The sequence below is a fragment of the Aythya fuligula genome, chromosome 12 (assembly GCF_009819795.1).
Source record: "Aythya fuligula isolate bAytFul2 chromosome 12, bAytFul2.pri, whole genome shotgun sequence".
Taxonomy (NCBI): Eukaryota; Metazoa; Chordata; class Aves; order Anseriformes; family Anatidae; genus Aythya; species Aythya fuligula.
In genome coordinates, this window is record NC_045570.1 from 7,284,701 (window position 1) to 7,311,535 (window position 26,835).

The following is a 26,835-nucleotide window of genomic DNA, read 5'->3' on the forward strand; positions in this document are numbered from 1 at the left end:
AGTGCCCTAGCAACAATCAGTTCAGAGCATTTGCGCTGAGTTTAAAGTTACTGCTTGTAAATATATAATGTGCATGTTACTTCAAATTTAAGAAGCATATAGCTGAAAGACCTTTATAATTTCACTGTGTTGTTTAATTTGATTTTCTATTGTGTACTTCAAACCAGAATGACCTGGCATGGGACTCACTGTAATATTATTCCAGATTCACAGACTATTGCAGAATTTTTAAAAGTGGGTTATAGAATTTACCCTAAAATTATACATCTAAAGACCTTAACAAGAATATGCAAATGTAACGTTGTAGAACATCTTCAATGTCTTTTGTTATGGCCATTAGAGGATATATAATTCATTTTTTATAACATATACATAGTACACCAATCATTCATTTTTTAACATGTATATTTAATACCTCAGTAAGACTACCATTAGCTTTTATAAGCTGATTTTATGGTGAATTGATCAGAAATCAACCTTCCTCCCATCTTCCTTTCCCAAATTTTAACTCAGGAAAAAATATACCTTCTTATCACCAGTGCCACTTAGTTACCAATAAAAAATAAGTGGATGCATTAATTATGAATGAACATTGCCAGGTAGTTTTGACTGTGGATCCTGAGTCAGAGGTTATGTTTACATGACATCATTTAACTTCTTTGGAACTGTTTCCCTGCAGGAACCAAACATAAACTCCAAAAAGGCTGCATGACTTAAAATCAGTCACACTATTTGCTCTGCTACTAGCAGTTTCTAGCGAAAGAATTATAGCACATATCTACAACAGTTACGAAAGTTTATCCCTAATTGTTTGATTTAGTCTTGTATATTTATGAGAACATGGGTCCAGGGAGTCTAACACCCAAACTCCTAAGCAAAAAACTTCACTCCAACTTAAAAGGGCAACTCTGTATATTGAGCAGAGAAACACAGTTGGCATCACCAGCTGCCTATTAAGAGGAAGACACTCAATGGAATAGATAGTAACTCGGTATTTATGCTAAAATGGTGAAGTAGTATGGATTTGAAAACTGCCTTGTCTTACATCAGATTCAAATTATATGACACTTGAAATGCAGTCAGCCTGAAAGCAAGCAAGCAAATATTACTTTTTTTTTTTCTCCTTGGAGTTTAATACAGTTTACTTCATTTAAGATAACTGTTGTGTCCACAGTTGAAGGAAGCTGTTTCTCAGCAGTTCAGAAAATCTCATAAAGCCTAGATGCATCAAATGGAAATAGGATTATCTGTAAATTATACTACACACTACCCCTAAATTTCTGCTTAAGTATTTACCTTACTGCTCATACTAAGTATACTTCTGCTTGTGGGTGCATGAAATGAATGAACTTCAGATATTAGGCAAGTAGTCTATGCAATGAATGGGTCAAAAATATGAATGTTTTTACACCTAATTTAGAAAGTTGAAAGCTTTCCACTGAATAAAGTAACTTTACTATAGTTTGTAACTTCCCCTAAGAGCCCTTTAGCTGTGGAATTGAACAGAATACATGCGCACAATTTCTAGTTTTGTTTCTATGCTTTTTACTCTCATACTCAGAATGCAAGTAGCTCCAGTGCCTTATTTGCTTTGAAACCAATGATTTAGAGACATTCTGCTGCAATCTTCTAACAGCTTCCTATTCCTGCATGCTGAGTTTTAGCACAGGCTGAAAAAGTGGACAGTGTGAGGAAAAAACAGCCACTAAAAGAAGAAGCTGTGATAAGTCACCGCAACATAAATCAGAGCTAAAATACTCTTTTTGTGTGATTATTTACCATGGATACCAGCTAGCAGCTAGATATGAAATAACCTCAGCCTCATTTTAATCCTTTTGCTTTAAAGCAGAAGAGAACAATGACATGATACTCAAAAGAAACCTTATGCACCTGTTCTGTTATGATAGAACTTGTGAGTCAAAACACTTTCTTTCCTTGCCACAGGAGACATTTACTTTTTTTTCTTTTTAATGCAGTACAGACAGCAGACATCACTAGAGCCCGCATGAAAAACAAGCAGAAAACATGATGCTTTTTTCTTTAATACAATGAAGCAGCACAGATGTCTGTTCCCACTGAAAGGCAACTGTAAGATGATAAATAAAAGCTTGAAAAAGCCTTGAGTTTTATCGTACCTTCTCACTCCCACCTGTCTTTATAGGTATTTGGTCTAGAATTCTCTGAATCAAATGCTACAAGAAAGTTTAATGTAATTTACCATTTAGTCTTTCCACACATAGCTAAAATTGGGTCAAAGTTACAACAAAGTTAGGAAAACATTCTTTTTTTTTTTTCTTCTGCCAGTAGACATTCTTAAGATTGAATAATATTGTTTAACTGCTGTTGGTGGGAAGGCATACATTCACTCTGATTTGAATTTAAGTTAAAAGTCTCAACACAATTAAGCAAATGCAACAGATGACAGGATTCTTGGGTCTTCTCCAAAGGTATTTTATTATTCACTTATTAACCTCCTTTTGGGAAGCTGTGAGTTGTGACGCCTTTGGAAGTGACTATCGCAGCTTCCAGAACAGTGCACAAAATTAACCCCATCACCTGGTTATGAACCTCAATTCTATACTGTTTCAATGGAGCTCACACACTTGAGCTCATATGCTCTGCCTTAATGGCTTCAAGCTTAGGCCCTGCCAGGCCATTTATTACTGCCTGGCAACACAAATCAATCTGCTTTAGGCGGAGGCTCATTAATAGAGGAGTCCATGCCTGGGAGACCTGTCCTTTTCCGGGCTGCAGTCTCGATCTTCCGCACCAGGTCCACATCCCACTTATGGGTGACAAAGCTAACCACAGCTCCAGGGGTCTTGCTTCCGACGCGTCCAACCCGCCCCACGCGGTGCAGGTAGTCCTGCAGAGTGTCTGGGAAGTCGTAGTTGACCACTAGCTGCACGCTGCTGGTGTCCAGCCCCCGGGAGGCCAGGTCAGTGCAGACAAGGACAGAAACGTCACCCTTCTGAAAGGAGGCAAAGATGCCGGCTCTGGCAACGGCTGACATCTGCCCCTGCAACCTCAGGTGCTTGATTTTGTGGTCATCCAGGATGTAGCCCAGCCAGTTGACAGTGCTGGCGCTGTTGCAGAAGATGATGACGGCCCCACCGGATGCCGGGTGGTCCTTGAGGAGCTGCAGCAGTTCTGGCAGCTTGTCCTGGCCCTTCAGCCGGACGAACTTCTGCTGGACGTGGGGCGGCAGGCGGTGCAGGCCCTGGGTGGCCAGGCTGGCGAAGCGGCCCACGTCGACGAACCTCCCCAGCACCTCGCTCAGCCCAGCGGGGAAGGTGGCTCCCACCACCACCACCTGCGTCCTCTCCTCGCGGGGCCCAGCCGGCCCAGGGGCCCCAGCAGCGAGCGGGGCGTGCGCCAGGATCTCCTCGATGGGCGCGGCGAAGGACTCGTCCATCAGCGTGTCCGCCTCGTCCAGCACCATCCACCGCAGCCTCCCGAGGCTCAGGAACCTCCTCCGCAGCGCATCCCGCAGCGCCCCGGGGGTGCCCAGCAGCACGGCGACCCCCGGCCCCCTCAGCTGCCGCCTCAGCCCGCCCGCGGCGCCGCCGCCCGTCAGCCCCCGCAGCCGCAGCCCCGCCGGCCGGCACAGCGCCGCCGCCACCGCGCCCACCTGCGCCGCCAGCTCCCGCGACGGCACCACCACCAGCCCGCGGGGCGCCGCCACCTTTTTCTCCTCCTCCTTCTCCTCCTCCTTCTCCTCGGGCCGGGCGAGCAGGCGGTCGAGCAGCGGCAGCAGGTAAGCCAGCGTCTTGCCGCTGCCCGTCTCGGCGGCGCACAGGGCGCTGCGGCCGCGGAGCAGGGCGGGGATGGCGAGGCGCTGCACCGCCGTGGGGCGGCCGACCTCCAGGCGCTGCAGGGCGGCCAGCAGCGCCGGCTGCAGCCCCAGCTCGGCGAAGGACTGGCCCTGAGGAGCCGGCGGAGCCTTCAAAGCGGGGGCAGCCTCCTGAGAAGGCTCCAGCTGGAAGTAATCCCCGCACGCCTCCCGGTGCTTCCAGCCCGCCGACACCAGCCGCGGCCGCTCCCAGCGCCCCACGATCTGCCAGCGGGGCTGGCTCAGCTCCGGCCGCCGGCTGCGCAGCAGCAGCTTGCCGGAGGGCACCGCCGCCTCCCCGGGCCGCCTCGCCTTCCGCCGCTTCTCCAGGCGCTGCCGCAGGGCCCAGGGGATGCGCACCACATGCTCCGGGGGCTGCGAGCCCACCGCCGCCCGGGCGGCCGCTGCCCCGCCGCGCCTCAGCGCCATGGCGGCGGCGCCGCTCGATGACGCCGTGAGGCGACGGCCGGGCCGCCCGCCTTCCTCACCGCCCCCCCCGCCGGCCTTCCTCCTTCCCTGCCTCCGTCCCTACCCCTCCTCAGCCGGCTCCACGCGAGGAGGGTGAGGAACGGTGTGGGGGGAGCCCGGCTGCCGCCTCATATCTTGCTTTCACCTCCCTCAGGGTGCTTTCAGCGCCTGGCAGGGTGGTGCCGCCATGAGGGGAGCCCCCCCACTGTGGTGGGCTCAGGGCTTCTCTCACCCTGTGGGGACGAAGCACCCAGCCTGCGAGCCGCCACATGAGGCTCCACAGCCTCAGTCCCCCCTGAGGAAAAGTTCTGGGAGTTTCCTGGAAGGAAATAATATTTCATAACCCCCCCCCATCCCCTATGTTCTCTTTCAGACAGTGCTGCAACAGGAATGACGGTGAACACCCCGCTGTGTTTCAGAGGGAAGAACATCCTGGCGCCCATGGTGCGAGTGGGAACCTTACCAATGCGTCTTCTGGCCCTGGACTACGGTGCTGACATCGTGTACTGTGAGGTACAGGGGAGGAGCAGATGAGGCAATCTGAGGACAGGGTTACTGAAAAAATGGAAGGAAAGGAGTAGGCTTGGCTTACTGTGGGACTCTTTCCATATACTTTTCATTTAAAAAATGGAAAAAAATAAAACAGAGTGGCTTGAGAGAACCTTTTGAGCAGTCGAGTTTACGGTAGGCCCATCCTTTAGGACTGTTTAATTATTTCAGTTCATTTAGATGTCAGAACAATTTCTTCATGCTCTACTGCTGTTACTACTTAAGACTACCGTGACACCCACAATAAACAGGGTGCTCAGCTTCAGGTAGCTTCAAAAGTGGCCAAGCAGCAAGACTGGCAGTACTGTGTAAGTATGGATGTGCTGGGACAGTGGAGCCAAACTGGGTGAGAGGGTAGGTCATTCTAAGGTTACAACTCAACCCCAATAAAATGAGATATCTGTATTAATAGAATGGGCTGAAAGGAACTGTCAGAATCAGTCTGAGAGGATCTTTGATCTCTTCTCAGAGAGACAATATGCTGGGTATGATACTTAATTAGTTGACTCTGCTCCATTTGAAAGAACAGTTATTGCTGGATGATGCGGAAGAAATCTCAAAATCCAGTAGTATAGTTAGCACCATGTCAAAATTGGGGATAATAGTGCGTCTTTCTTTTTTGACAGGCAGTAGTAATTTCCCACTTGTCTGTTTTACATTGGGTTAAATGAGACTATACGTTTATTTATTATTATTATTTTTTTAATTTTCTAGGATGTCAACTATAGATTGTATATACAGGAATCACAAATTTACAGAATCTAGTGACGATGCCTTTGACATGTATTAGTATTTGCAGTTAGAGCTCTGTCTTAATAGATTCAGGAACACAGTTCTATCGATTTTTATTTTTTAAGAATTTACTAGATAATATAGAAATTATTTTAGGCAATTGTACGGCAGTTGTGTAGCAACAGAACAGTATTGTGTAGCTTTGTTTTGATACACTGAAACAGAGTTTTCCAATTTTCTTCAGTAAGCTTCAACACAAGGTTTCATTTTAACTTTTAGTAAATTTAGCAAATCTTTAAAGCTTTTGAATTAAGGTAACACAGTCCTATAAACTTTATGTAGGTATTTTGTTTACCTGTGGGTGTAGCCCAGTGGAAACCCACTTCAGTTCTTGAGATGTCTTCTTATAGTATTGTTTTCCCTTTGTTCTCTGGACAATTAATTCTGCTTTTATTTCTAGCTTGGTAGAGAGATATTTGAACTAAATGGATCTTCTAGAACTGTACCAACATCTCACCTTTCATATTTTACAACTTTGGTTGAGCAATTCACAACAAATACAAACAAGTATCTAGTTGTTTCCTTTTCTGTATTTGGTATCTCTAGATAGGTATCTTAATAAAATAGAACAACTGTATAGAGCTGGATGGGTTATATGCTTTTACTTATAATCATTTTATTCCACCCTTTGTTCTCAGGAGCTGATTGACATAAAGATGCTGCAGTGTAAGAGGGTTATAAATGGTAAGCATAGCATTTGTTTTGTTAATATCTGTAAACTTTCTTTCTCGAGTTGAGAAAATAATTACTTTGCTGAAGTAATCGCGTAGGGTTTACAATGAGGTATCAATACAGACGTAAAATAAGCTTTTGAAGCTCCATTCTTATGCCTGGCTGCTGCTGTACAGTTTCAGACTTTGTTTTCCTTCTTAAGAAATTTTCAGTAGTTCAGCTAATATCCCTCAGGAAAACCACAAACCTTCTGAGGATAGGGCTAACCTGTTAGTAGCTAGTAGTTTGGTGTTCTTTCTGGGACCCTAACACAAGCTTCTTCCCTACCTTGTACAGAACAGCAAATATCCACCATTCACTTACGCTATTACAGGGATTTGGTGAGTTTCTTGTAAAGTTTTTACAAGAAACTCACCCGGCTGAGGTCGGGTCAGTGGGTGTGCAGGTACAGGCCTTGGAAAGTTTAGGATGTTAGAATTCTACCTCCTAGTATTATGTCTGTCTCTCTTAACTAAGAAAAGTGGCATTGTTGTTGGAAATCTTAGTAATGTTTCAGCATCATGCTTACTGACAGCAGGTGAGAGAAGTAGCTGGAGTAGGAAGGACAATAAAATTCCAGTACATTGGATGAAGTGCTGAAGGTTTTATCTTTGTGTGTCAAAAAGGCAAGTAATAAATTTTTAATAAGCAGATAACTTTCCTCATTTCTGTGTCTATATGCTGGTTCTAGTATCTAATTTTCTGGTGGTTACTTATGCCATCATAAGAAATAAACAAGCCAAAAACGCTTGTGTGCTTTTGTGTTGTTTTTTGGTTTTTTTTTTTTGGTATGTGCTGAAATAAAATCTAATTTCTGGAGAAAAACTACTCATTAGTTACAAAGCACTTTAATTTTTTCAGTGAAGTGTCAGCGGCTGTGGTGGTTTCACAGTGATGGCTAGTGAAACTCCACCACACTGCCCTCACACTCCCTCTCCACAAAGGAACGGGGGAGAAAATACAATGAAGAAGGGCTCAAGGGTTGAGATAAAGACAGGGAGATCACTCACCAATTACTGTCATGGGGAAAACAGACTCAGCATAGGGAGTTTAATATGATTTATTGCCTCTTAGTAACAGATCAGAGGAGTGAAAAACTAAAACCAAAAAAAAACCACCTGCCCCCCCCCCATACAGGTCCATATCATGTACAGCACAGGTCCCTCATGGGTGGCAGCTGCTACCAGGCCTGCTCCACCGGGGCTCCTCTCCATGGGCTGCTGATCTGGCCCCAAGTCTGCTTCTGTGGGGGCTCTCCATGGTTTGCAGCCTTGTTTGGGTCACATCCACTTGCTCCACTGGGGGCTGTGCCATATGGTTCATGTTCCATGGCTAACCATGGCTGTGGGGCAACAGCCTCTTCCACCATGGTCCCTTCCCCAGGCTGAAGGGGGCCTTTTCAAGCCTTTGCAAGCCAGTCAAGGGTTGTTTCTCTACTGTTTGCTCACTTTCTCCCAGCTGCTGTTTGGCAGCAGTTTTTTCTTTCCCTTTCTTAAATCTGCTCACACAGAGGCACAAGTAATGTCACCTGTTGGCTCAGCTTTGGCCTGTGCCAGGTCCCTTTTGGAGCCAGCTGGAACTGGCTCTTACCTGATGTGGGGCAGCTGTTGCACTCCTCTCAGAGGCTCCCCCTGCAGCCCTGTTTGCTGCCAAAACTTGCCATGTAAGCCCAATATTGTGGCTAAGAAACACATTAATTTAGACTGTAGTAGAGGCAAGTGCCAGTCGTAAGTCTTTATAAATGTTAGCTGGGACATTGTAGTGTGTATATATATATACTTTAGTCTACTCCAGTAAGGAAACAAGACATACAGGACCTCATTGTTTGCCATTCTACCCTTAAGTTGAAGTCTGTGGACTAGTTTTGGCCTAACACTATTTTCACAGGCAAGTTCTTAAATGGATATCTTTTGAGCTCTCCATAAATTTTAGAACAGCTGAGTGGGATGAGAAACAGTTGTTGTGTCCCTGGCAGGGAACAGAAGCCAACCATAAATCCACTTTCCATTCCAGCCCCTTCCCAAAAATGGTAGCGTTATGTTCATTCATCCTGGCTGATTCATCTTCAGATATGTTCTGGTGCTGTTGCTTCCCAACAAACAGGCTGCGGGGATGATTAGGGAGTACTATGGGAGGGAGACTGCAGTGTGCAAGAAATGTGTTTGAAGAACTTTTGGGAGATAGGGTGCCATTAGTTGGACTGTACATAGAAGTTTTATTTGATAGCATTTCATTTATATAGATGCTGTGTTGTCGTATGTCTTCCTTTATGATTACATCTGTATATTATATTTTGCCTGTTTTGTGTTTCTCATTTCATGTAGAAGTACTTGAAACAGTGGACTTTGTTGCACCAAATGAAAGAGTTGTTTTCAGAACTTGTGAAAGGGAGAGGCACTGCGTTGTCTTTCAGATGGTAAGAAACCACCAGCAGGTACTCTTTTAATACCAGTTAAACGAGGTAGTGCTAGTAACTCTGTAAGTCTAAAAGAGCTGTCTGTAATTCACCTATTTATACCTTGATGCTTTAGCTGGAGATAAAATTTCACACCAAATATGTTGCAGATTTCTAATCTGTTGGTACACACACAGTCGACGTGCTGCAGTATAAGTTCTCTATACAGCTGGTTTCAGAAGACATGATTAAGATGAATTATGTGCTCTGTGAAGGCATCTTGGTTTTGTAATCAGTATCTTTGTTATGTTTCCAAACATATAAGTACCAAAAATAAATTACCCTGATGCTTGATCACATGCTTAAATCTTACACTGTGAAGAATTTCACTGGAAAGACTAAAAGAAATGACATTGTTTAGTCTGGATAAGAGAGTATTAGTATCTGCATTAATGTTGCACAAATAGACTAAAGGCTGCTAGAGGGAAAAACAATTTGTTTCTTTGAATGCACTGCATATAAGACATGTTGGAGGAAGGAGCATTAGACAATAAATGACTTTTCTCAATGGTAATGATAGCTCTGGAATAAGCTGCCTGTAAACGCTATTAAGTCCTTATTAGTGGAAATTTTTAAGGACAGGAAAAATAAATATCTATTTGGTGATCAGCTAAGAATGTTTGATACTGTTTTAGGTCAGGAATGTGGACTGACCACTCAAGATCTCTTTTTGTGTCACTTTTTGTTGTTCAGTGGTTGACATGCGTTAGCTGAATGTTTTTGCTATCTGTTGGGCTGTGAATGAGTCTATGTTACTTTGGACTAAATGCTTAGAGCAAATAATAGTTTTATACACGTGGAAGTGAACTTATTTTTTATTAATTTGATGCTATTTTATAATTATACACTCTTGTTTTTCCAACAGGGTTCAGCAGATGCTGAAAGAGCCTTGGCGGTAGCTAAGCTTGTGTAAGTCATCTTCTCTCAGCCCTTTCCCAGTCTGGGTTTGCATTTTTTTTTTGTTGGTGATTGTGGTGTGTTTTGTTGTTGTTGTTTTGTAGAGAGGAGTTATTCTGGAAGACAAATGGTAATGATTGAGAGGATCAGGGTAGATCTTGATAGGACCCTTAATATATTTAAGAAAAGTTCTGTAAGACTGCAACTTCTATTTAAAATAATTTGTACTCAAAGTAGCAGCTGCATAATTTCTATACTGGGATTGAAGGCTTTCTTCTAGTGTAGTAGCTGTGTCCTTGATTTTTCCAGTGTGAAATTTTGCTGGGTTTTACACACCCGCTAACAAAACTAATATGGCTCCTAAAATGGCTTCTGTAAATGGCTCCTATTTTTTTATGTTTTGAAGCACACAGTACTGTGCATAAATGCAAAATACATCTCCATCCTATTTGAAAGGTATTTTGAAGCCTGTGTTTCAAATAGATGAAACTTTTAAGACTTATTTTGTTGACACTGGTGAATTTGGTGGTTGATATGGTGAGTATCAATTAATTCTATGTAAATGCATTTAAGATGAGTATTTGCAGCTTCTGCACAACCCTGGTCATTGAAACCTGTGGGCAGATGGTTGTTCAGACCACTGATAAAGTAGATAATTTACGTAAATGAGAAGCTGAAAATTCAGAAGATCAAATAAAAACTTAACCTTAAATTCACATTTAAGCCTTATAACGATGAAAACAAGCTTCCCAGCAAGATACCTGTTTCCTGATCCTTGTTCTCATACGTTGAAATACCTTTTTGGTTCTTCTCTTTCAGAGAGAGTGATGTAGCTGGCATTGATATCAACATGGGCTGCCCAAAAGAATATTCTACTAAGGCAAGTAGCTTTTGATTATTCTTAACTACTTTTCTTACTTGTGTGGGGTGTGAAATAGACGTACTGGTTTTCTGAGTTGAACAAATTAAAGCAGTAAAATTTTCATGCACATACTTATCTATATTAAAGAGACAGAAGGACAGATTATATCTTGAAATTTTGGAACAGAAGAACCAAAGAGCTGTAACAATTGTAGGTAGAGTATATAAGAGATGGCTGAAGTATTTTTTCCATCACCAAGATTGCTTTTTGTTTGGAGCATATAATGAGTGTAAGAACAGTGTAAGACACGTTTCAGGTATCTTGTATCTTCACTTGAATAGTTCATACTGTTCCAGCCTGGATCTAACAGTGGTCGATGTTGAATGTACCAGGAAATGGTACAAGTAAGTCATAAGATGAATCAATTCACAGAGGAATTTTCTTTTTCATTACTTTCAGTTTTGTAGATTGGCTTGCACTCTGAAGAAGAATTACTTTTACTCTTGTAATATTTAATTTAACTTGTAACTTCACCCATGTAGATTTCTAGTTTTTTTTTCCATTTGAATCCCATTAACTTTTTTTTTTTGTTTCAATGATAATGTCTGAAAATGACATAGTGAGTTATGCTGAAAATAAATATTACATTCTTTTAAAACTCAAATTTGAATTTCCCCTTGTTCTGGACCTTTTTATTTATATATTTAGATTCTGTTGCTTCTGAGCTTTCCATGTATTTTGCCAGATGGCACTACAGTGCTTTGGTAACACCATTTTATATCCAAAGCCATCTGGCAAAAAAAAATGGTGTTACCAAAGCACTGTAGTCATGCTGAGGACATGTTAAATTTGTAGTGATCTGCTGGTATTTCCAGTACTTTTAGTTAGCCTTTTTTATTTTCTTTTATATTGTAGCTAAATAAATGGAAGATGATTTTATCTTTCTGCAGAGTCATAATTAAGAACAAAACAGCAAAACAACCGTCCTGCATTAGGGTAAAAGATCAAAAATTCTGCCAGTAGTATTGGGTCAAAAAAAATGTCATGCAATTTTTAACTTATTTTTTATGACTGCCTATTGACCTCCAGATCTATGCATGCAGATGGAATGTTGCAGAAAGAACAGCCCAAATATTAAATTATTAAAGTGTTTGTAATATATTTAATCCAGCCACTTAGTTTTTGTTTACCTGCTTTTCTAAGTTCAGAGTGTGTAGGCAGAAACTGCTGACACCAAGACCTCTCAAACATGAAGTGGAAAGCTAAAACAATACCTCTGTCCTGCTGTGACTTAATGAGTAGAAAACAGATAATTAAAATTGCTAAAAATGTCTTTTTGAAATCCTGTCTGCTCCATAAAGTAATGGGAGCAAGTTGGTGTCCTGAATTACTGCTTAATTATCCTGATACATTTCTAGGAAATGTTTCACCAGACTGTTCACTAATGCTCCTGCATTTCGTATTTTGCCATTTTCTACTTTCTTTGGCTAATAAGCAGTGGATTTTTGCTGTGATCTGCTATTAGGTAAAATAATTGAGTTGAAAAACATTTGCGTTTTTCATGTTCCTAGTGTGTAACAGTTCCTCTGTGTTTTCCCAGGGTGGCATGGGGGCAGCACTGCTATCTGATCCTGACAAAATTGAGTCTGTAAGTATCACCTTGTGGGTTTTAAACTGCCTTGAAAAGTACTACATGTAGTGCTTTACTGGAAGCAAGGATGAATGCATAGAAGACAAATTTGTAAAAGCTAGAGTAGAATAATCAGTTTGGAATATTAAAATTAAAAAAATATATATTAAAATAGATGTGTGTATGTATATTCCTAAGGACTTCTGGGCTTCCTGATACTGAGCAGTCTGCACACTGCTCTGGGTTTCCAGGGTCGTTCTCAGCAAGTATGTTTTATTTTCCTTTCTCTTTAAAGACTTGGTACTTCCTAGTTTGATGAGTAGACTGCTCACTTTGTCCTGCTTCCCTATAGCTTATGGCTGTATCCACCTTCAGAGTTCCTGAGGGCAGTTGTAGTTTACAGTTCCCTATCTCTTTTTTCCAAAAGCAAAAGCAGAATCGGGTAAACGTTACTATCTGTGGAAAGTCAGTTAACAGGACAGGCAACAGAACTGGAACCAGAACCTAAATTTTTGAGACCTATATGGTATTCCATGAAGTAGGTAACATGGATGATACTACCTAGAGTTAAATTGGAATTGATGTACAAAGTGATGAAGCCTGAATGAAATTTTTAGGAGTGGGACCTGAGAGGAAAGTATATGGCAAGCTGGAAGTAAGTCTGGCAAAAATACTTCTCATAGGAGTGAGAGGCAGTTGGAAAGATGATTGCTAACAGATTCCCTTCCACTCCTTAGCCATTATATTTTGTTTTGGTATTCTTCAGTAGAACAGGAAGCTTGAACTTCAAAAAGTTGGAAATATTTTTTTTAATGTAAGGTGTTAATAAGCAGCAAAATCATAGTACTGAAATTACTCTTAGCCAACTGCAAAGGGATAACTAAGCTTATAGCCTACAGAAGATGTTTGAAATTGCAGCTCCAAATCATTAATCTATGTGAATAAAAAGCATAAGATATTTGTTCTTGTATCAGAATCCTTAATGAGACTGACACTGAAAGCTTATTACATTTAAGATAAGATTGTGAAAATAATATACTGAAAATGTTTGGAAAATGAGGTCATCTCAGTTTCATTTATGTGTAAAAACAAAAAAAAAAAAAAGAAAAATTAAAAATACTGAAGAGGTTTTTTTTGAGAGCTTTCTTATTTATTTTTTTTTAATCAAGAGAATGCTATGGAGGAAAGTTTGGAAAACACTAATTACTTCCCAGCTGTTTTAAGCATAAGAATTTGCATATGCTAAGTATAAAAGCTCAATTCTGTATTGGGAACCTAATAAGTACTGTAGCATTAAATAAAATTCAAGTTTCATTTATATGCACAACTCTGAAATAAATAATTTACCTGCAGTTCAAGCTGTATTATACAGGGGAATTGCACTCAGTAAAATCACATGTATGATAATATCTCAAAAAACAGTTAAAAAAACCAGTATTTTTTCAGTAATAGCCAGGATCAGCTGCTTTCCACTCTCCTGTCTAGGGAGCTATTGAGTTTCTGGTGCCATTTTCCCATAGAATATACTTGCATAAATCAAAGTACTCCTTTATAGTCATATAGTGATTTTAGATGTGTATAGGCCGTTATGTGGCCCTTTTGTTTAAATATGGTCTGTTGGACTTGAATTTAGCCTCTGAAAATAATATTCTTTCCATAGCTTAGTTTTTTAATGGTTAAACTAACAACTACTCAACTGTTCATTTATTCCAAGTTTGTTTTAATGAGTAAAATGTGCTTTGTGTTAAGCATGGAATTCGGTTTACAATTTTTGTTTTTATTAGAAGATTCAATGACATTGCTTAATTTTTTTCCCTTCTTTTTTTTCCATCTTGAAGGCTTTCTTCTCTCAAAAAAGCTCTTTTTAATGAATACTCACATGCAGTTTTCATAAACTTACAACTCAAATATGAAAAGACTATGGAAACAATCTCATGAAAATGAAATTTTGCACTTCGTTTTGAAGTGATTGGTGTTTACAGTTCACCTCCTATTAAAAGCAGCATTCATATTTACCAGCTAAAATGTTATACTCAATTAGAGATTGTATGTGTTCTTTAAGCACTTAAGATTCTTTCTAGAGGTACAATAACTAGTGTTATATTGTTCTAATTTCATTGCATATTCAAGAGAGAAGGAAGAGTTTTATTCATTACTCTTTTGTAATCACATTTGTCTTTTTTTTTTTTCCCTTTCCAGATACTGACTACTCTTGTTAAAGGAATTTGTAAGCCAATAACCTGCAAAATCCGCATTTTGCCCTCAGTAAGAACATAAATCATCATGAAGTTTTGTATTTTTGTTTAATATTACGATGAAAAGTCAGTTATAATATATGGAAATTTAATATGTTGAAATTTTAGCCCCATTATTGTGAAACAGCTTTTGGAATTATAATTTGTTTGGGATGCCAAAGTTTCTCCTCTAATTGAAAACCTCAAGACAACATTAGATGTCTACACACAGTCTTATTCTACTGGATTCCAAGCGCGGGTACTTCTATATAACATACACGTATCTTAGTCCTGTTTATTGTAACCCACTGAGTTAATCCCAAAGCCTTTGCTGATGGATAAGCACTAAAAGAAAAATAAAAAGGAAAAATGTACTGTTATTGTAGAAGATTGCCAAATATGGAATTGATTGAGAGTAATATCGTGTACATAAGCACAGTGTGGCGACCTTTGAATTTCTTGACAGTCTGCATGAAGTTTAAACTGAAGGGGAAGACAAAGCCTTACTGTTACTTCTCCAACTTCCAAAATCCACTTTAACAAAGATTTCACTAATGAAATTGTTTGCAACAGTAACTGCCTGTGCTCTAGAAACTACTTGTATTTTATGCTGCAGGGAGACTTCTAATGTCTTGATTCCTGATTTACTCCACATGTAAAGACAGTAATAAGTACTACAAATGATACCCAACTTAGAAACAATTCCTGCAGCCTTTTTAGAAGCTGTTTGATAGATTGAGCACTGAAATTGCTAGTTTATATGAAGAGATTTATAATCTTTCCCGGAAGCACTGTCTCCATCACAATTTTAGAATGACATTTTCTAGATAGATTCTTGGGTACAATCCTTCATTTCAAGAAGATTGTGGTGGGACTTTACTTTGTTAAAGCTGTTGCATTTTGCACTGTCAGTGTTTTTCTAAAATGTAACAATTAAGAATAGAGCAAAAATACCTAGTTCTTTTTTTTTTTTTTTTTAATAGCTGATATAGTTCCATTATTACTATTTTTTTGTTGAGTCCCTTTCAAAGTTTGTAAAGCTCCAGGAGATGATTTGCCTTCTCTTTAATTGACTGATTATTTTTAAAATCTGTATGTGATTACCTGTTTATTTACTTTGCACATGAACTGGAAAGATAGTTCTGTAGATGGATGAACTGTAACTCAGCTAGCTACTGTTCAAAAGTAATTTGCATGTGCACTTAATTATATGAACAAATGAACCCTGTGTGAAAAGAATCACTAACTCGGTGTAAGATGATTATTTTTGAAGTACTGCCTAATAGTATTAAGCCAAAAAGCTGGCACCTCTCCTTTACATTTCTACAGCCACCACAGGCTTTGTTTCCAGCTGCTTTTGCATAAGGTGTCTCCAGTCAGAACAGCAGGTGGGCTTCTGTCTCTATATCCATGCTACCTGATAGGTGTTGCATTTTTCATACACTGCTATTTTGTGATGGGCCACAGATTGCTCTCCAGCTTTTGAAAAGAAAATTGGCCTCTTTCCGCCCCCCCCATGTCTCCAGAGCTGCAGAGTTATACAAGACAGGCTAATTCAGCAGTGTGCCAACTTTTTCTCTTTAAAGATGTACTTACAGCTTCCCTTTCTCCCCTGCATCTCAGTTCTTTCATTGAAGTATGTATTAAATAGGTATGCATATTGGGAGATGCTGTTGAAGTACAGGAATCATATCCTTAATGAAAGAACAGTATTTCAATATTTGTTTGTGCAATAACATGATGGTTATCACATGATAATTGTTTTTTCTCTGTAAACTAAGATCATGTCATTCCTCTTATCCCTCAGGTTGAGGACACCGTGAATCTAGTGAAGAGAATAGAAAAAACTGGTATCGCTGCCATTGCAGTCCATGGAAGGTAAATGTGTTTCAGGAAAGTGTGTTACATTTTTACTAGTTTTCTGGCAAACGTAGCACAGTAAGGTATGACTCAAGTAAAACTCTACATTTATTATGTACTTCTGATTTCAATTGCTAGATAAATCAATCTTTTAGAAAACCAATACAGTAATTAGGGAATGGATCTATTTGGTGCTATTGAACTATTTGCAGCTATTTTCCTAAAATTTTAGACTCGGTCAAGACCAAATAAAAATAAAATTATGTGTCTAAAAACCCTGCTTATCTGGATATGGAATTAGAGTAGGAACATTTTAAAATGCATTTGATTTAAAATAATTATATATAATTATATAAACTTATAATTTTTATATATAATTTATAATAAGATATACATTAAATGAGTACAAATAAGTACGTCCAAGTAATCTTTGAGTTATTTCTGCTGTGAGCTAAGTGTGTACAACTTCCATAGGAAATCTTTGGTCTTGTCTTTTTTCTTTTTTGGAAAGGAAGAAGGAGGAGAGGCCTCAGCACCCTGTCCACTGTGATGTGATCAAAGCCATATCTGAAGCAGTCTCCATTCCAGTAATAGCAAAGTAGGTTGTACTAATCAGCTGATCATTACAAGATGCCTGTACCTAACATAAGTTGTGCTCGTGCAGGAAAATGAAGGTTCTTCATGTGGAGGCAAACAGAAATATTATCTCTAAATCTAAATGCAGTTATCAGTGATGGAACATTGCCTTGGGAATTACAACTGTATCTCAGGTTTAGTTTTAAAAGTCCTTGTATGCTTCAAAAAATTACTGCTTTTCTGCGTCACAGCCTATCCTATGCAAGTTGTTTCTAACTGCATCCAACAGCTGAATTTTCTGTGATTTTTAAGCCATGTGCAGTGACTGGTTATAACCATACCACTGTGTGTCTTGAACACTTTGCACAGTAGAGCTCATCTGTCCCACTGCTCATAAAGTGTTACATATTGTGGTGTCACAGTTTTCCCTAACACCTGCTTAGCCTACAGGCCTGTTGGCACCGAACCTGACTGCTTTTATTGATAGATCCTTTGGTTACTCTGGTGATAAAATGAGGAACTCATTCTTATAAAAGTTTAGCCACAAACAGGTATCTCCTGCTTCCAAAATTGCTCTTAAAGGTAATGAAAAGCACCAGACTGCCCTGATTGTCTAATTGACATCTTTGTATGTTTCACCTGTTTGTTAGTGGCAGTAGAATCTCCTTGGCCAGAGCAGCTGTGACTTAAATAAAGTTCTCTTGATGTCACGTTTGCCTGGAAAAGCTGTGACTCTGCAAACCGTACACTTGGATCAGGAATTTGGAAGCAGTTTCCTTGTTCACATGTCTGTGTAGAAAATAAATAGAAAGAAAAAGTGTTTGCTGTTGGAAAGTCTGTTTCTGCACTGGACAAAGGAAATAATCCATGTTAATAGTCTTTGCTATTGCTCTTTTCAGTATCTCACCCCCTTTTCGAGTTTTCAGAATAATTCTTTTAAAACATGGAATTCAGAAGAAAGCAAAATTCACATTGAGCGTTGCAGATAATCATTTGCATGCCTGATTAAAAGATGAGGCTACCAATTTTTCCTAGATTTTTTTGCATGTCACAGATAAACCAACTCTGTATGAGTACTTTCCATTATGAAGAAGTGTGCCACTGAGATGCAAAAAAAACCAGAAGTTTATTGTTGATGAATTGCTTCTAATTAGTCAGTGTATCAGTTTACTTTTGTGCAAGTGTCCCAAGATGCTGAAATTACCTTTCTATTTTTTTTTATGGTTTATCTGAGAAGAAGGATGTGATCTTTGTTTTAAATCTACTTCCTTAGACTTTTGCCTCTCAACAAATATAAATGTGCTACTTAAGAATCCTTCTTATAAAATATATATATGATCTGTGATACTTGAAACTGGCTGTAACTTACTGGGCTAGTATTTTGAGTGGCTTAAGTTTGGTTCGCAAATATACAAAAATTAATAAAAGAAATTAGATTGGTGAATAATTAGATTAGTTTTCAACCTTTTAACATTGAAGTGCTCTTTGATCTGTAAGTACTACTTGTAGCTACTCTTCTTGCATTATTACTAGAACAAAAATAGAAGGATGCTGTCCATACTAAAAAAAAAAAAATTGTATAAAATCAATGTGTTAATGATCATTGCTAACTTAGGCCAGACCCATTTGTTTTCTTATATTTGAGATGGTATCCTTGAGCACAGTGCTGCCATTAACAATGTAATGTCCCATTTGAAAATATGAGGTATGTTATAGTATATATAATAACAAATAAAACTTTCTGGAGCATAACACTGATGTTTGTTTGTAGTGGAGGCTCTCATGACTTCATCAAAGAATATATGGACATTGAGACCTTCCGGAAAGCAACAGATGCCTCATCCGTAATGATAGCTCGTGCTGCCATGTGGAACCCATCCATTTTCAGAAAAGAAGGCCCTTTCCCCTTGAAGGAAGTTATGCAAGATTACATCAAATATGTATGGTGGTCTTCTTTTTTTTTTTTTTTTTTTTTTTTTTAATATTTTACTTGTAATTAATATTGTTTAGAATATTGTTTAATTAATTGTTTAATTAATATTGTTTAGAATTGTTCCAAATCTTACCATGGTATCTTAACTCCTCTTATTTTTAGAGACATAGTCTCTGTTAATATCTTAACATACTGCATATGATGTGAGTCTTGCAAGTGAACTGCTGCTTCTTCTGTTTTGTTGTGTTCAGTAAAAAACAAAAATCCAGAAATCGCTCAGAAAACAAGTTTTCCTAGTGGTTATTTTCTTACATACCACGCCTTTTAGCGTGGGAATAGTTTTTTTGGGAACAGTTACGAGATTTACCTCTAAAAATGTCTAGAAATTTGAAAAGCCAATGATAGGTATGGCAACTCTTGATGCTGTTAGTACAATTAATACTGAACAGAAAAGTGAAGGAGTATTAAGTATTACGTTGCTGTTAGATTCGTTTTTAGAAGTTAATTGCCTATCACAAATACTGTCAAGAATGTTTAGCAGCTGGGAAGCAAAGGCAATGATGTGTCAAAGTAATGCTGTATTGCAGTATTATAGCTTCATTAATTGAATCATCTATCATGCAAAGTTGCTGGATCATTCAAAATAGAGTGCTTTTAATGGCAAAGCAGGAAATAAATTGAAAATCTGCAGATTTGATCATGTCATCAATTCATTTTTTTCTGAAGATATGGACTGTCATTAACCGGTTACTTATTAAAAATATTACTTCACTAGTCAAATCTGTTAACTTATAACCTGTTTCTTCATAAGCATATAAATAAGTTGAATTTCCTTTTGTGAGAACATGCCAAAATAATCAAGATATACTCATGTTAATTAAGTTATCTTGAATTGAGGAAACTCTACACTGCTTTTAATTTCAGAAATAGTTTTGAAGTTCATCAAGTGTAATGAGGATTACACAAGAGAAATTTGTTTGGTGTATTTTAATATATTTTGTTTTTCTCCTTCAGGCAGTGAGATATGATAATCACTATACCAACACGAAATACTGTTTGTGTCAGATGTTAAGAGAACAATTAGAAACTACTCAGGGCAAGAAGCTGCATGCTGCACAGTCCACACAGGAAATCTGGTAAGCATGTACTTCTGAAATAGGAATTGTCTCTGCCAGACTTGCAAACCAGTTCTGTCTGTAGCACTGTCTTGGCATATAGACCCTCAGAAAAAGTTGGGGGAAAAAAAAAAAAAAAGCAGTTGCTAAAATGTGGAGCACTACAGTAGCACTTTCCAAGTTTCCTCCATTCTCAGGTGTTAAAACTTTAACCCTAATACTGTCTATATATTTGGCATACTAATGTGAGAGGCACATCACTGAGTGATAGGAATTTATCCAATATTTGCATGAACTAATTAATTCTTAAAAAAAAAAAAAAAATTCTAAAAAAATTAAGTTTTGCTATTTTCTAGTGGTAGTTTGGAGGTTAATAGGTTGGAACTTCTGAGATTTTTATAAACTTTTCCTGTGCAAGTGGGGTTTTTAATATTGATGGTATTTTTATGGTGAGATGTATATCTTGAAGGACCACTTAGAGATGATCTCAAAGCAATATATGAAGGTAGCCTGTATGACACTTGCATATATTTTTTTTGTGCTGCTTTGCATACCTGAAATACCAGAACTGAATATGACCTCCTTTTTGAGGAAATACAGTAGCTTTGTTGAAGTTCTTTGTCCTAGATTTCTGAAATGATCTGAATGAAATTTCTGGAATGGGGAGGCAAAAAAGGAAGAAGGAAAAAAATGTGAGAAACAATACAATAGATGTTAAATTCACACAGAATGGAGGGGAGTTCAAATTTGGACCCACTCGAACTGAACAAAGTAGAGGTCTGAGCTTGCCTATGTCATATCCACGTTGCATGCCACAATTATTCTGCTGATTGAAGGAGGGGAAGTTTTTTGGTTTTTATGAAATACAGTCTGAGACTGTTTATCTTCCATGTAGGAAACTGGAAAGAAATGTTGAAAGCTTGAAATATTTTGCAAATTGAATTATTGTTGTCTAGTGAGACCTAATCAACGTTCTGTTCGCATTTAAAATGAATGTAAATGTTTGCAGTCCTTCAGTCTGTTTACTGTGATTTACCAACTCTATAAACACTGCTGCCCACAATTGTTCTGTATAAAAGGAGCTAGCCTCTGTTAATCATAAAGGAGCAGTGGAACGTGTAAACAACACTTAAATTTTGCAAGATATTTTTCACTTTTGCAATTAAGTAGTTGAACAATTTTTAGTATAGTAACTTGCTGTCTTTTTGCATATAGTTTTATAATTCCGTTAAAGAAATGTAGCATAGATTGCAACTACCTTCTACAACTTCAAATAAATCATAGTCAAAAGGGTGGTGGGGTTCTCTACTGCATTAACGGTAATGCATATTATGTAAAGAAAAGAAATTGTAAAGTAAGAGTCAAGCCTTTAAACAGGTAATTAGAAGAGGTACAGTTTATGCACATAAATACTTTATGGAGGTCTGGGGTAAAGTTTTTGGTTTTATTTGCTATGCCTAGTGATGCTTTAGGGGCTTCCAAAGTTGAACACAAGCATTTTTGTACATGGGATGCATTACCATGTTCAAAATTGGCTTAAGTAGTGCTGACTGCATAAGAGAGGGGCAGAAAAGAGTGCCTCTTAGAAACCGGTTTTATCAATTTTCATCTGCGGACTCAAAGCCTTCTAACCACTGTTTTAAATAGTCTGTTTAACCTCCAGATAAAAGAATAACTTTGTTATTTAAGATTAGCCTATAGGTTGCCAGACAAAAATGTTACTTAACACTGCTGCCTCGTGGTGGGGATAGTATGTTACAGCCATTTGAGATTTTAATCTCAGTACTGAACTCAAGAGAAAACCTGCTGCATTTCAGACAAGTGTTTGCGTACCAATACATAATGAGCTGCCTTCTCTTCACTCATCAAGCATCACTCAGCATTATTCAGCTTCAACACTTTTCCATTTAGAGCGCTGACAATGGTCTAGTGTCCAGAATTCATTTTATTGTTGAACAGATTCATACCAATGAGTACTCTCATAACTCATAACATTCAGCAAGTAAGTTTGCCAGTGCTGCAGGTTATATTGTTCTCTTTGGAAAATGAGGAGTATCGGTTTTTCAGCGTAGATGGAGCCTGCCATGGATGTAAAATTGAAAATTATTTGAGGCACTTGCCATTGACCCAAATCCTAGTTTCTTCCCTTGCTTTGGGACTTGCAAATAATATTCAAATTGAGCTAATAACTTGAATGGACATTGCAGGACTTGTATTTCTTATGGTTCTGCCAGAACTTTCAGATTGCTAATTAAATATATAATGCTGGAAATGACAGCGTTCTGCTTGTAGCTCAAGTATGTCTTAAGAGACATGAAGGAGAAACAATATAATGTCACTGAACAGAAAATAGCCATACTTCCATGCAATTCTCTGTACATGTATACTTTATTTAAATACAACTGGTTTCTATACTTTTTTTTTTTTTTTTTTTTTTTTTTACTCTGTCATAATGGGGTACAAAAAGCAAGCTGATCTCCAATACAAACTAATTCTGTTTCAATAGCGAAGCCTTTGAAATGGCTGATTTCTATGAAGAAACAACAGCTATTTTCGAAGCAAAGAAAACATCTCTGGAAACTAAGATACAAGATGATGATGACCAGATAGAAGATCCAGATGTAATAAAAATGGCTGTTAGATTTGACAAGTAAGTATGCAAATTTATTTTATTCAACTTTTTTTGCATCTGTAAATAAAAAGTATGAATTTGGCAACGTTTTACAGTTTCTAGGAAATAACAATTTGTATAACAGCATGTACTGAGTGCATTTTTATGAAGCAATTAGTGTACATTGTTATGTAATCACTAGCATCACTATTCTTCCTGTGCTATTTGGATGTTATGAGATGTTCATGTTTTTTAGTTTCAGGCTTCCCAAGACTCAGTAAATTTGTTAAAAGTGTGAGTGGGTTTAAGAAAAAAAAAACAAAACATCTGTATATAAAAAATTGTGAATATACAAAGGCATAGAGTTCATTAATTGTTTTGTGGAAATTTGATTAAAACACACTTTTTTTTAATAGAAAAAGTCCAGCATAAATTTCAGAAGTCTATTCCAAGCAGATAACTTATCTGCAGCCTTCTAAACATGTTCTCATCATCAGGTATTCATTGAGAAACTAATTCATGAGATTATGTACAACATTATTTTAAGTAACTTCTGGCTATAATCTGAGGCGTATAGAATTGCTGTTACTTTACATGTTATACCCACCCTGCTATTACGTCTATCAACCTGCTCAAGAAGAGTACTATATAAAGTGCTCCACAAATCCATTCATACTGCATTAATAGTTACAGGGTATATTACATGGCTCCCTTTGGACAGAATACAGTGTTTTACTGTATTTTTTCTGCCAAGTACAAGGAGTATTTTGATATTAGCAACTGAATCGATACCTACCTTTGCTACGATTATTTATTTGATGACTGTATTATTTTGTAACAGAAGCAGTTTTTGTTCTTTATTTTAATGTTTCATATTGTGTTGTTGCTTATAATAAATAGTATCAAGCTGTATTTCTACTCTGTATCATAGATTTAGTTAGAATTTCCTTTCTGGTCACTGTTTTTTCTCCTGTATTATTACAGGATGTGAATGTTTAAGAAAAATAGTTAATAGAAGAGTTTAGGTTTTATTTTAGGTGCTAGGTCAGACATGCTACTTTAACTGTCTAATAAGGAAGTGGTATTTTTCTCATAATTTGAGCTGTGAAAGTAAACCACAAAGAATAATGTGCAGAAGCAATATAATGAGTAGCCCTTATTTTGTTTAATTATTGAGCTGTCTGTTTTAAAATAGATTTGTTTAGTAAGTAAACTCTAGGCACAGTTGTTGACCACAATTTTTTTTCTGTCTAGGCGAGAATATCCACCACAAATTACTCCAAAAATGTATCTTCTGGAATGGTGTAGGAAAGAAAAGCATCCTCAGCCTGTTTATGAAACTGTGAGTCAATCAAAAGAACCCTTTCAGCCCTCTTCCCTGTCTATAAAATTGTTATTTTAAGACTTGGGGTAGAAAGAAATTAGCTTTATAGTGTGACGTAACTATTAAGTAAGCTGCTTCAGAAACGGTAATAAATACATACACACACGCACATATATATACGAAAGTAGCTTATTTTATTATAAAAAAGTGAAAGCCAGACCTTCCGTCCAGCTTCAACTGAGTTGTGAAAGAAGTTGCTGTAGTTACAGCTTTTTACACAGGAGTCTGTGTCCAAGTTTCTTTTACTTCTGTGAAGTAAAGAATTTGGTTTCAGGATGTTTTCTTCTGTTACTGGATGCTGTTATAGGTAGGAACTAGACAGTATAGAAGCTTGGTTGGTTTGTTTTTTACTTGTTTGTTTTTCCTGTAAAGCAAAAGTGTTTGCAGTTTGGACAACTTTTTTTTATATATATGCTAAATATACAAGATTAAATTTTTAGTCTGAATTACGGTAATTTTAACGGCTTTACTTAATGTGGTCTTAAGAGTAACAAAGAACTTTGACAACCTTTGTTGTATAAATGACATGACTGTTTTTGACACATCCCTTTTGATTCTTTATCTCCAGGTTCAAAGACCACTGGATAGACTGTTCTGTTCAGTTGTGACAGTAGCTGACCAAAAATACAGATCAACTCTGTGGTAAGTCATCCTTAATGTTTTTTTTTTTGTGGCTGTATTGTAACTGTTTAATGAAATACTGCTTAAAATTTGCAATGAAAGGCTACTCTGGTTCACAGCTGTGACATTAGTAAAAGTCAGCTAAACAATACCTCTTAAAGCTACCTGTAGGAAAAAAAATCTGAAAATTGAATGTGACGAGGGAGTAAGCTCAAATAAACCATTACTGATTTTAATTCACCTATTACATTAGCCCACAATTCTAGTGGAAGGGGAGCACATAGGTGACCCAATTTAATTGTGCCTATGAAGAGTGCAGTGACAAACCAAAGGTGGCAGAGGGGACATTTGGAGGAGGCAATGTCTTCAGCCACTACAGCAGATCCATTTTCAGTAATAAGTCAGGATTAGGTGTCCCTATACAGCAAAGTAGAAGAAAGTTCAGTGGCATCTCAGAAATCACAGTTGATCAACAGTAACATCCAGTGCTGATCTAAAGTTTCATGGCAGTATTTTATGCTGTCGTCTATTAATACTGGTGTTGACTTCAGGCATTTGCACCTAAGTTGAACTGGATTTAAATGCACAGTTAGAGCTCCAACATTGGACATATTAAGGAAGATAAATGCACACAACAGTTACTGGTGTTTCCAGGATTCCTGTTCAGAGACTTTAGGAAGCTAAGCTCAGATGATGTGAAATGTTGAGAAGAAAACATTTTCAAATTCTGAATTCGAATTTCACAAATGTGTAATCTGCAGTCAGTCCCTCGTGGAATTGAGAGAAGTTTTTTTATTACGGAACAGTTCCTTCTTATGTCAGCATCAGTGAGTGAACTTGTATGCCTACCAGAGATACTTGGGCCTGAGTGTCTTTTCAGAAAGTGATCCTTCAGTACTCAGTTTTGTTTAGTGATCGTATTTGCAGAAGTCAACTTATCTGAGGATTGCAACCGCTTGGGCCAAACACGTGTTGACTTCATATCTTTGAAATGAAGAGTACTTGAGACACAAGACCTGATGTAGTATTCCTAGAAAACCTATTACTATCAGCAGTGAGAAATCAACATTGACACCTAGCAAGATTCAAATTCTTCTTCTGGAGCTGATCTATTTTTTCTTCTGCTGTGAGATGACTACAAATACTGTTTATTTCATGATGTTGCATCAGAGACAGGAAATGAATTGTGTTTCGGGAGTGTAGAGACTTCGGTTTCTACTTTTACCTGTGCTCTGTCTGCTTGCTCTTCAGGGACAAGTCAAAGAAACTAGCAGAACAGGCTGCAGCTATTGTCTGTCTGAGAACACTGGGTGTCCCAGAGGGAAAGCTGTGTGAGGGAGAAAACCACCTGATAAACAAACGCAAGAGGGAAGACCTGGAGCACTTGAATAACAGAGACCATGGAAAAGATCTTGCTGAGCCTTCCCACAAAAAAGCTAATTTTACTGAAGAAACTTCTGACATGAATGTGCCTCAGATGCCACGGTAGCATGGAGATCAGAGGTTTCAGGCAGCTTCGCAGAAGCTACAAATAAACTCCTGTTTGTATATCTTGCTGTACACATTTCATTTGGATTCTCTGAGAGATAAATTCCCCAGGTGTGAAAGATGCCAGTAAGATGTTTACTATTCACCACTCACTGTCCCTGTGGTGCCTTTCAGACTGGATAAATTAGCAGTTTGATTTTAGAGAACATTGAGAATATTATCCCAAACAATAAATTTTTTAATATCAGATGCTTTCAAGGCTATGTTTTAGTTGGTTTTATTATTTGTTTGTTTATTTTAAGAAGTCTGTGGTGTGCTGGTAAGAGATTTCTGAATGTATCGACCAGAAGAAGGTAGGTTCACTATGGAACTATGTATTTAAAAAGAAAAATTCATGTTGGAAAATGCTAGCAGCTAAGTAGACATGGTTTTGTCAAATGAGTTTCATGCATGACTTGAGGCTTTACTTACACCCATCATCTGTCAAAAAGGATTTTGCAGAAAGGAGAACTTGGAAATTATAACACTAAGCATGATAACAGTTTTTCTTTAATAACTTCCACTACATTTCACCTTCCAGAAATATGATAGCAACAGAATTAATCATGGTTTCCTGGTCTTAGGTATTACAATTGTCTTTTCAGTAAGAAACTGGAGCCTAGTAGCTGTGAATTATTTGATTTAAGGCACTTTGATCTGTTTTGTTCTTTTGAACTTGGAAGTCCTAGTAAGCATCTACATGTATATTATTTGCAATATAGGCATTCAAATATGGCCTTGTGTGTTCTTGAAATGTGACCTACTTTGCCTCAGTATT

At 38.2% G+C, this 26,835-nt stretch overlaps 2 protein-coding genes across 4 annotated transcripts; one reads left to right on the forward strand and one right to left on the reverse strand.

Annotated features, from left to right (window-relative positions):
- Positions 1 to 116: 116 nt before the first annotated feature.
- Positions 117 to 4,261, reverse strand: DDX28 (DEAD-box helicase 28). Its single transcript, XM_032195756.1, has one exon. The coding sequence runs from the start codon at positions 4,259 to 4,261 to the stop codon at positions 2,681 to 2,683; it is 1,581 nt and encodes a 526-aa protein (XP_032051647.1). The 3' UTR covers positions 117 to 2,680.
- DUS2 (dihydrouridine synthase 2) lies at positions 3,664 to 26,265 on the forward strand. 3 transcript variants are annotated; one of them, XM_032195692.1, is made up of 16 exons: positions 3,664 to 3,757; positions 4,674 to 4,813; positions 6,280 to 6,325; positions 8,677 to 8,768; positions 9,673 to 9,716; positions 10,524 to 10,584; positions 12,167 to 12,214; positions 14,396 to 14,461; positions 16,238 to 16,308; positions 16,802 to 16,888; positions 18,638 to 18,806; positions 19,814 to 19,935; positions 22,421 to 22,564; positions 23,780 to 23,867; positions 24,478 to 24,551; positions 25,782 to 26,265. In XM_032195692.1, the coding sequence occupies exons 2-16, from the start codon at positions 4,691 to 4,693 to the stop codon at positions 26,017 to 26,019; spliced, it is 1,473 nt and encodes a 490-aa protein (XP_032051583.1). In that variant the 5' UTR covers positions 3,664 to 3,757; positions 4,674 to 4,690; the 3' UTR covers positions 26,020 to 26,265. The 3 variants fall into 3 exon arrangements, with proteins under 3 accessions (XP_032051583.1, XP_032051582.1, XP_032051584.1); XM_032195691.1 differs by lacking the exon at positions 3,664 to 3,757 and adding an exon at positions 4,364 to 4,393; XM_032195693.1 differs by lacking the exon at positions 3,664 to 3,757 and adding an exon at positions 4,364 to 4,393 and having other exon boundaries at positions 4,678 to 4,813.
- Positions 26,266 to 26,835: the final 570 nt, after the last annotated feature.

Coding starts and splice junctions, on each gene's coding strand:
- DUS2 (XM_032195692.1), top strand. CDS start 4,691: ATGACGGTGAACACCCCGCTGTGTTTCAGAGGGAAGAACATCCTGGCG. Junction 6,326..8,676: donor GTGTAAGAGGGTTATAAATG/GTAAGCATAGCA, acceptor CATTTCATGTAG/AAGTACTTGAAACAGTGGAC. Junction 22,565..23,779: donor ATGGCTGTTAGATTTGACAA/GTAAGTATGCAA, acceptor TTTTCTGTCTAG/GCGAGAATATCCACCACAAA.
- DDX28 (XM_032195756.1), bottom strand. CDS start 4,261: ATGGCGCTGAGGCGCGGCGGGGCAGCGGCCGCCCGGGCGGCGGTGGGC.